Genomic DNA, 9,587 nt, shown 5'->3' on the forward strand with positions numbered 1-9,587 from the left:
CTTGACACAAAAAATACATTCTCTCTCCTATTAGGATGTCATGTCACATTATTTATTCTTTTATTATTAAAAAAAATACTCTTTAAACCTATTTAAACGTCAAGTTGCAGTATAATTTTTTTAAAAAATATTATTTTCTATTTATGTTTTTTTGAAAATGTTTTGTTTTTTAGATATATAAAGATAAATTTTAAAAATGAATGGAAAAAAAAGTACCCTATTTCTACAACTAACTAGTAATGGACTGTTTTAACTATTTTTTTAAAATAAGTTTTTAAATTTTTTAATGATAGTTATTATTTTTTAATATAAGTTTTTTAATTAATTTTTTAAATAATAACTATAGTTTTTTATGGTGCACTTTTTCTTCTCCTATTTAGATAGATATTTTTACATTCCATTTTGTTGGAGCATTCCATAAAATCACTGAAAGTGTGATAAATATAACTAGATATTACAATTTTTTAAATAAAATAATTCAATTTTCAGTTTTCAGTTTTTAACCTTAAAAATTGAAATTTGAAACATTTAAAGATCTTTTATTTTTTTTTCCTGTAATAGCCATTACTGTTTTTTATAAAAAAAAAAATAGTTCAATTTTATTTTTTTCCTTTAAAATTGAAATTAGAGGCATTTAAAAATCATCTGCCGTTATATTTTTTTTTAACAAAAAAAATTTATTTTCTATTTAAAGTAGCTATATTAAAATGCCTGTTTTTTTAATTGTATTTTTAGAGCATATTTAAAATGCTTTTTGAAAAATTAAAATTTTTGAATATTTGTGACACTGACATGTGACACTTTTTACTTCTCCTATTATATATAAATATTTTTTTTAAAAAAAAATAGACAAACCTACATATTATAACCAATAAAAAAATTACATTAAAAACTGTAATATGAGCTCCTTCAATTCTTTAAAAGAATTAGAAAAATATTAGTAAGAAGTTAAAAAATGTGACATGGCACCCTAGTAGGAGAGAAATAATGTATTTTTTTGTGTCAAGTATATTTTGAGAAAAATAGGCAAAGTTGGATAATATTGTATTTCTAAAACAAACATAAGTGATATCACTAGGTAATTTCCCAAACATGGGTAATTATCCGGGGAAATTACTCTTAAAAGTCCTATAGTTGTTTCTTCAATATTAAGCAAGCAAATCTGTGTCTTGGCTACTTTTTTGTACTATGTGTGACAAAATATGAAATAGTTGAGAATGATTACATATGGTTAATGCCAAAGGCATCATAAATGGTGTACTCAATTGATTACCACTATACTAGTTGGCTGTAAACTTGAAGTGTATAGCATCACTTGCTCAAGAAAATAATTGATATAATTATGTAAAGTACATAGTTTGGTAAACTATATTTCCAAAGTAATAGTCCCACTTGATATGTTGGGTAAAGTTACAATCTTAACAAATGTCTCCTCTCTTTTTATCTACTTTTTTGTACTATTCACATACTCAACCTTATTGAGCTTGTAATTAATAGCAATTACAAAGTATCCTTTATTGGACCTTCCCATCATCTCCTCCTTAAAATAGGAAAATAAAAAGAAATTCTTGCTAGGCATCTCTTTTTGAAAAAACTATTCAGTAAATAATCTTAACTTTCTAGATAAAATAATAAATAATAATAATATATTCAAAGTACAGTCCCATAAAGTAAGATTTAAAGAGAATAGAATATATGCAGACTATACTTCTATCTTAGAGGAGAAATGTTCCAATGCACATTTCACTCAAAAAGACCTTTTAGATCACGTCAAAAAATTGAACAAATTTAAGATTTGTCAACTTAAAACAATTACCTAATGTTTTACAAGAAATTACATTGAATAGCCTTAACAATGGGTGATCTTAAATTTTTTACTCCTGCTCACGCAGGGGCAAAGCTTTAAGGTCAAAAGTTTAAACTTTGACGTATTCTTCAAGATCTCCCTCCACCTATAAAGTTATTTTTTGAAAATCATTAATTTCAAGTGCTATATTTGCAAAACTTTTAAATAAGGGCCCAAATTTAAATGGTATATTGGACATTTGTGTAAACCCGGGGTCCAAAGGAGAAGGATGAACAAGGGCCCACAAAGGAAAATAAGGCCCATCTCCCATTTCAACCATTTCAATGTTTCATATTGTTCCCATCCATAGCTTCGATTCTTCCAATTTCAACAATTTCATATTCTTTGCTTTCTCCGGTGCGCCTGCAGGTAACTCAGTACGGCTCTGAAACCCTAGATCTCCGTCGCCGGCCGGGATTCGAAGACGCTGCTAGGTTTGATTCCTTGATTCTATCCCATTCTCGGAAAACTAAATTCTATTGTTTTCGTTATTATATGTAGAAGATGTTGATTGATTTTTTGATTTTGAAATTGTGGAATTTTGGATCTTGCTTTGATACTGTATTCTTATATATTACCACACTCTGCATGATTTTGAATGAAGTGTGTGTTAGCTTGAATAGGAAGTCATGCAATAGTGGAAAATGATGTTTGATTTGGTTTCTGTAGAACATGTAATTTAGCTGGTAAACTAGCTATTCAAGCTCGTTTAAGAGTTAGAATACAGCTTATTCTACTATTTAGTTTCTTGGAGACAATCAACTTTGATCTAATACCTGTGCCTGTTGTTATATGACAATCCATCAGTTTGATATTCTGATGGATTCTGTGTATGGTGGATTCTTCATTAGTGTTCTTGCTTGTAAGTTGTAACTAAGTGAAATCCACTAGTCTTGTCGAACAGAGTTACTTGTTCCTCGTGGGAGGTGGAGGTATCAGGAGACAGGAATCCCGTGGAATTAGTCTGGCATGAACACCACAATTACCAAATAGAAAACGTCCTTACATAATATATAAGATGTTTGAGGGATGGTGCCTAGTTGAGCTGATTAGGGCTACTTTTTTTGTTTAAATCATACATATAAAGACAAGTGACTTTTGTTCATTTCATATCAAGTAGATGCTGAAACTCTCATTTTACTGCAAAAACTGTCTTTATGGTTACAATTCTATTCATCTTAAAAACAGAGGAAGCTGATAACATTTGAGAAGAACTTCTATGTTATTTATTGAATTTGTTTTACACCAAAAAGCTAAATGAATTAAGTGCATGGTTCTTTCGTTGTCTTCAGAAACTTCACTTCATAAAGACTGTTAACTGATTCCGTCAAAGCACTTGCCACAACCCCTTTAATCCCCCCTGATGCTTAGTTAAATATCCAGATCTCTCTCACCACTATATTGTATTTTGTTGCTTATTCTTTTAGTCATTTGCTTTGGGTTTTGAATTTATGATGTATTGACAGAGAATAATACACTGAAGCTGGTGAAATGGCTGACAACAGTAAGTCAACCGAGAACCATAACCAAAGTTCCGATGATAGTTTAGCTCCGGAGAATGGTAATGAGGTAGCCATTGATTCCTTGGCACGAAAGGTCCAAGAATCTCTGTCGCTTGCAAAGAGACATAAGTTCTGGGAGACCCAACCAGTGGGACAGTTCAAGGATCTTGGGGATTCAAGCTTGCCTGAAGGCCCCATTGAACCTCCAACTCCTCTGTCAGAAGTTAAGCAGGAGCCTTACAACCTTCCAAGTCAGTATGAGTGGACCACCTGTGATATGGACTCGGAGGAGATGTGCAATGAAGTCTATGTTCTCCTAACAAACAACTATGTTGAGGATGATGAGAACATGTTTAGGTTCAATTACTCTAAAGAATTTCTTCGGTGGGCACTTCGCCCTCCAGGTTTCTATAGGAGCTGGCACATTGGAGTCAGAGTGAAGACCTCAAAAAAGTTGGTTGCTTTTATTACAGGGGTACCTGCAAGGATACGCGTTCGAGATAATGTTGTGATGATGGCAGAGATCAATTTCCTTTGTGTTCATAAGAAACTTAGATCAAAAAGACTTGCTCCTGTCATGATAAAAGAGGTCACAAGGAGGGTTCATATGGAGAATATCTGGCAAGCTGCTTATACAGCTGGGGTGGTCCTACCAACACCTGTATCAACCTGTCAATATTGGCATAGATCTCTGAATCCAAAGAAGCTAATTGATGTTGGGTTTTCCAGGCTTGGTGCAAGGATGACAATGAGCCGAACAATAAAGCTGTATAAGTTACCTGATCAGACTGTCACACCTGGGTTCAGGAAGATGGAGCCCCATGATGTTCCTGCAGTTACTCGATTGCTCAGGAATTACTTGAAGCAGTTTGTGGTTGCACCTGACTTTGATGAAAATGATGTGGAACACTGGCTTCTGCCAAAGGAAGGTGTTATTGACAGTTATCTGGTTGAAAGTCCTCAAACTCATGAAATCACCGACTTCTGCAGTTTTTACACACTCCCTTCATCAATTCTTGGTAACCAGAATCATACCACTCTAAAAGCTGCTTATTCGTATTACAATGTCTCTACAAAGACTCCATTGATTCAGTTGATGAATGATGCCCTTATTGTGGCAAAGCAGAAGGACTTTGATGTTTTCAATGCCCTAGATGTTATGCAAAATGATAATTTCTTAAAGGAACTGAAGTTTGGCCCCGGTGATGGGAAACTCCACTACTATCTCTACAATTATCGAACAAAGCATGTTTTAAGATCATCAGAGCTTGGGCTTGTACTCTTGTAGTTGGAGTTCACAAAACTGTTTGTTACTGAGGGCAGAGCAGCATTTTTGGTAATTTTGTTTCGATGTAGAACTCTCTATTTTGCTCTATCTGTCTCTTATCCCTCTCAACTGGACTTTGTAGTTCCTGATCTTGCCTGTTTCATTGTAACTATGGATAAGTACCAGTTCAACTCTTTTTGTGGGTAAACTATCACATCTTTCTATGTCCTTCCTAAATCCATTACTTGCTTGATTAACGTTGACATTAATAAAGCAGTTATACCTCCTTCAGAAATATTTTGGATCGTCATTGGGCTTAGTTTGTGCGACTTCATCCTTTGAGATTCTGACAAATCTTTTCTTTTTTTTCTTTTTGTAGTTACAGAACTGAAAGCAACTTTTCTTAGCATGATATATATAGCTGATTTACGCAGGAGAAGCAGACGACTCCTAACGATTTTTAGCATCTTAAGAATTACTATATACTAAGCAAAACGTATACTTCATAAAAATTTGAAGAGCTTTTCATTTCTATTTTGTAACTCATTGTGATCAAAAGGGGATACAATTTTATCACTGTCACAGTTTTAAAGTTACTGCAACAACATTTCTATTTTGTAGCTCATAGTGAATTTTATCACTGTCACAGTTTCAAAGTAAATGCAACAACATACCACAGACCTTACCCCCACTACCTTGTAGATGGAGAGGTTGTTTCTGAAATAACAGGAGTGAAGTTGATTCACTTTGTTGACGAACACTTGTACCTGTATCCAGAGCACTTTACCCAGTGCACAAAGTGTGTTTCCTGGTTAGTCATTCGGTGAATTGTTTAAAGCCTAAGAAGTAAAACCCAAAGCACGTTGACACCAACACAAGAAACCTCAGTGAAATTTGGTTCCAGGAAATAGTTTAACTAGCATCCCAAAATTATTGCAAAACAATATCTCCGCAGAGCTGTTGATTGTGTATGCCAATAACGTTAAAATTCTTATCTATATAGCTTCCTCATAAGCGAAAAGGTCAAATAGCAAATCTATGAACTGGATTTTGAAATTTGAAACATAACCTAGTCTGTAAAGAGCTTAAACTGGGAAGGATACACAAGATATCAACGATCATAGTCTCTGAAGCTCCATTATTTTTCTCAAGTATACTTCTAAAGGAAAGTAAATAGGTTGGCACCCTAAAGTTTGGAACCAACTGCTATCAGAAAATGAAAAGCATCTCGGCATCTCAACGAGCAGTATATACAAGCCATCGCACATGGTGATCAAGCCAAGAGAATAATTTCACCTTGTGAACCTGGAAATAACACCACAAAGGCAACAAGAAAAGGAATATTTTGTTCAATTAGCAAATCTAACCCAAAGATTGGGAAATCACAGCATTTAAATACTGAGCCATCAAAAACCTAAACCAACCATACATAATTTATCACGTTAGGTAACAACCAGAATACTTACAATGTTCATAGATCTCTTTGATAATTTGTAACATTGACTCTGCATCGTCAACCATTCTTAGCTTCATTTCTGCATCTCTGACTGCTGCAACTTCCAAGCAACGCTTATTTTCTGCATCAGCAACTATGTCAGCAGCAATCCTAGCAGCTTCTTCTGCTGTTCCACTGGAGACTTTTACAGCCGAAGTCGGAACTTGCCATGACCGGACATCATTTTGTTTTGAAGCCATATTTGGAACTGGTCGTGACCGGACATCATTTTGCTTTGGAGCAGAATTCGGAACTGTCCATGACAGGACATCATTTTGTTTTGGAGCTGAATTCGGAACTGGCCAAGACAGGACATCACTTTGTCTTGGAACCGAAATCGGAACTGGCCATGACCGGACATCATTTTGTTTTGGAGTAGATATATTGGTTTCTGATGTTGCATCTTTCATCTTATAGCACTTCTGGACCTGCAATTCATTAAATAGAAAGATGGGTGAAACCAGGGAGCATTAAAGGAATCCTGAGCAGCTGGAATAGAGATGACAATGCTTCTGACAAGGAGAAGAGATGGATACTTGTCCCGGCATGTATTTGGTGGACAATCTGGAAAGAGAGAAATAGCAGGAGTCTTGAAAATTGGCAGAATAGCTTACAGAAGATCAAGATGGACTGCTTAGCTTTTTTCTATTTTTGGTGTAAACAAGATATATTAACTAGGACAGAAGATATCTATGATGTGCTAGATTGTTTATAGGTAGCAGTTTAGACTAAGACTTTAATTCTGTAAGTTGTAAAACTTTTGAAGGGGAACTACACTTTTGTTGTGGTATACCTGTGGATATATAGACTAAAGTTACCAGTTTAAAAAAAAAAAATAGATAGAGAGGAATGCTAAGCTTAATGTCAAGAAGTGTTCCAAAGCAAGATTTTTCCGGGTTTCAGAAGTGCGAAGACTATATTTGTAATCCCCCCACCCCCACCCCACCCTTTTGTTTACAAAAGAGTAACAGGGTATCCTTGTCTTCAAGTGCCAAAAGATTATACTTCCCTCTAGCTTTGTTTTCGGTCACACAGAACTGGATATAAGATGTTATCACCCCATGAAATACAAAGAACAGAATTCCAATCGAAGGCTCTGCAACTACTTTGCAAGTCAGAACTTGGAAATAACCTGTTTGACCCTTCATTTTTCAAAAGTCTAGTATCAGGCTTAATAAATCAATGGCTGCTGACTTTAAGCCATGTGCAGTGACTACTACTTAGAAGATTCATCATCAGCTATACGCTGATGAATAATTGGTGAAGATTTTCCACAAATAACATAACACTGAAAGCAATTTCAAGATGCAATAATCGTAACGGAGCATTAGACGCATCAATAGAACCACATTTACTTCATCAAAAAAAAAATCAATAGAACCACATTTGTCCAGATTCCTCAAGTTGCATGGTAAAACAAGTAAAGTCATTCATCAACGTGAGATAGGCTGTAAAAAATGAAGACATCATTACTCCCGGAAGCTTACTTTAAGGAATTCAGAAACTATTTACCTTTTCAAGTTTTCCTTGCGCAACCAGTCTTCTCAACTTGGAACTCAAGGTTCTTCTAAAGTTTGGTTGTACTTCATGTCGTTGCTGCAGTAAGAATAGAGAGTCAACTTCCTTTGTAAAGTTTAAGTGCAATGGTAATCGTAATCAAAATGGAATTGTCACAAAAAGTTACCAGAAGACCATGCAGCCTTTCTCTTTTTCGTTTTTCCTTTTTAAGAAAAATACAATGGATCGTATGCAAGAGTTTGACATATCAACAAATAAAAAAATATAAACAAGAGGACATTACTTCCTCTATTTGAGTTGTTAAGTGTTTAATATTTAAGCTTATAGGACATCAAGCAAGAGGGCTCACACAAAATGTCATAATTGTAATTACTACCATGCCCCAACCACTATGTCATTCCCTTGGGGACTTGTACCGCACAGAAGCATAAGTTCACAGATTAACAAAGAAAGACAAGTTGACATATCTGTATTTATTCAAAAAATCATATTTAACTTCGAAAAGAAAAGAAGCTGAAAAGGGGAAAACCTATCTGGTTTGGCAAATTTCAATGTTTTTTAGAAAGATACTAAGAACCTTAAGGGCCTAGCACAAACCCCTAATAGAAATTGAACATTGTGGAAATTTCACATGAACTGTCATAGAACTTTTGAAAGCAAATAGAGAGCAAAACCTAGAACCAGTATTTGTCGGAAAATAAAGCACAAGTATTCTTTGCTAATTCTAATGAAGTATTCTTTGCAAAAAAAATTTATAAGGTATTCTTTGCTAAAGTGAATTGCCTCCATATATGGCTCAAGAAATCTAAGAAAGTATACATGGCAAAAAGGTTGATATTTATGAAATTAAAGCATTTGATATAGAATTCAACATGCATTGACTAATTCAATGATCTCTTAAAGTCTGAAATCATTATGATGCCAACTGAAAAGCAGAAGAAGCACAACCAAGCATGTCAACACGATGATCATGAAGTCACATAAAGCACGACTTTCCAAGGAAGTTTAAATGCAATAACGATAAGCTGATCTAGCTCACCTCAATAAATCCTACAATGGCACCAAGATCAGATCCATTTGAATCCCCCATGGATGACAAAGCTTCAAAGATCATATCATTATACCTGGAAGTATGGCAGAGATATCAATATATAATGAAAGCCAGCAAACTTGCATAAATTAGTTATAATTTCGACAACTGGTATAAAGATGGATCAGTAGATCGGCTACTTACAAAAATAATCATACAAGCAGGATGAGAAAGATTTCTATCTAAGCATTTTTAAATTCAGATCCACATGCTCTCATTAGGAAGTTCAAGTGTGCAGTACAAAGACTGACTATAACAATTCTTTCCAAGCCCAAAACATGCAATATACCTTATCAACCTCAATATGGCGCATGTAGATAATCAAATATTTATTTTCGTAATAGTTATTTGCTTCTCCCACTTCGATTTACATCATTCCAATTTTGACCTTACATAGTAAAGCATTTAGGGGAAGAAAAGAAGAATACAAGACTAATGCAAATAGCAGACTGTACAACAGCTTTGCCAAAGGTCCTATTAAATATATTTGACTTCTAGATAATGATAGATCACCCAGTACTGTCATACAAGAACAAATGCATTTTCAGCTCTTTCTTCTTTCCTTTCAGTTGACTTCCTTTCTCTCCTTATCCTTTTTATAATGAAGGTATTTCAAATATCACAAAAATACATCATCCAAAGGATGATGGGGAGGGGATTCACAGTCCATATCGGACACTGGGATGAGCAAAAACTGATAACAAAAACTTTACACTTATCCTAAGAAATCTGCTAAATCCTTCATACCCTTTGCTTGGAGAGGTGTAGGGAGGAAGAGGTGAGGGTGATCAGGAGTAGAGAAGAAATTTCCTTCACCTCTCCTTTAAAAATTATAATTAATTCCTCTCCCCCCCCCCCCCCCCCCCCCC

At 34.7% G+C, this 9,587-nt stretch overlaps 2 protein-coding genes across 2 annotated transcripts in view; one reads left to right on the plus strand and one right to left on the minus strand.

Annotated features, from left to right (window-relative positions):
- The first annotated feature begins 2,122 nt into the window (after positions 1 to 2,122).
- Positions 2,123 to 4,910, plus strand: LOC107014885 (glycylpeptide N-tetradecanoyltransferase 1-like). Its single transcript, XM_015214997.2, has 2 exons — positions 2,123 to 2,280; positions 3,313 to 4,910. Exon 2 carries the CDS (start codon positions 3,338 to 3,340, stop codon positions 4,634 to 4,636), a length of 1,299 nt encoding a protein of 432 aa, XP_015070483.1. The 5' UTR covers positions 2,123 to 2,280; positions 3,313 to 3,337; the 3' UTR covers positions 4,637 to 4,910.
- Positions 4,911 to 5,499: 589 nt separating this feature from the next.
- LOC107014886 (single myb histone 4) overlaps positions 5,500 to 9,587 on the minus strand; it is a 7,256-nt gene continuing 3,168 nt past the window's right edge. Inside the window, exons 3-6 of the mRNA XM_015214998.2 lie at positions 8,668 to 8,752; positions 7,623 to 7,706; positions 6,082 to 6,538; positions 5,500 to 5,920 (exon numbers count right to left, since the gene is read on the minus strand). Coding sequence (XP_015070484.1) covers positions 5,889 to 5,920; positions 6,082 to 6,538; positions 7,623 to 7,706; positions 8,668 to 8,752 — 658 coding nt within the window. The 3' untranslated portion in view covers positions 5,500 to 5,888. The remainder of the gene's footprint in view (positions 5,921 to 6,081; positions 6,539 to 7,622; positions 7,707 to 8,667; positions 8,753 to 9,587) is intronic.

The sequence above is a fragment of the Solanum pennellii genome, chromosome 3 (assembly GCF_001406875.1).
Source record: "Solanum pennellii chromosome 3, SPENNV200".
In the NCBI taxonomy this organism is placed as follows: Eukaryota; Viridiplantae; Streptophyta; class Magnoliopsida; order Solanales; family Solanaceae; genus Solanum; species Solanum pennellii.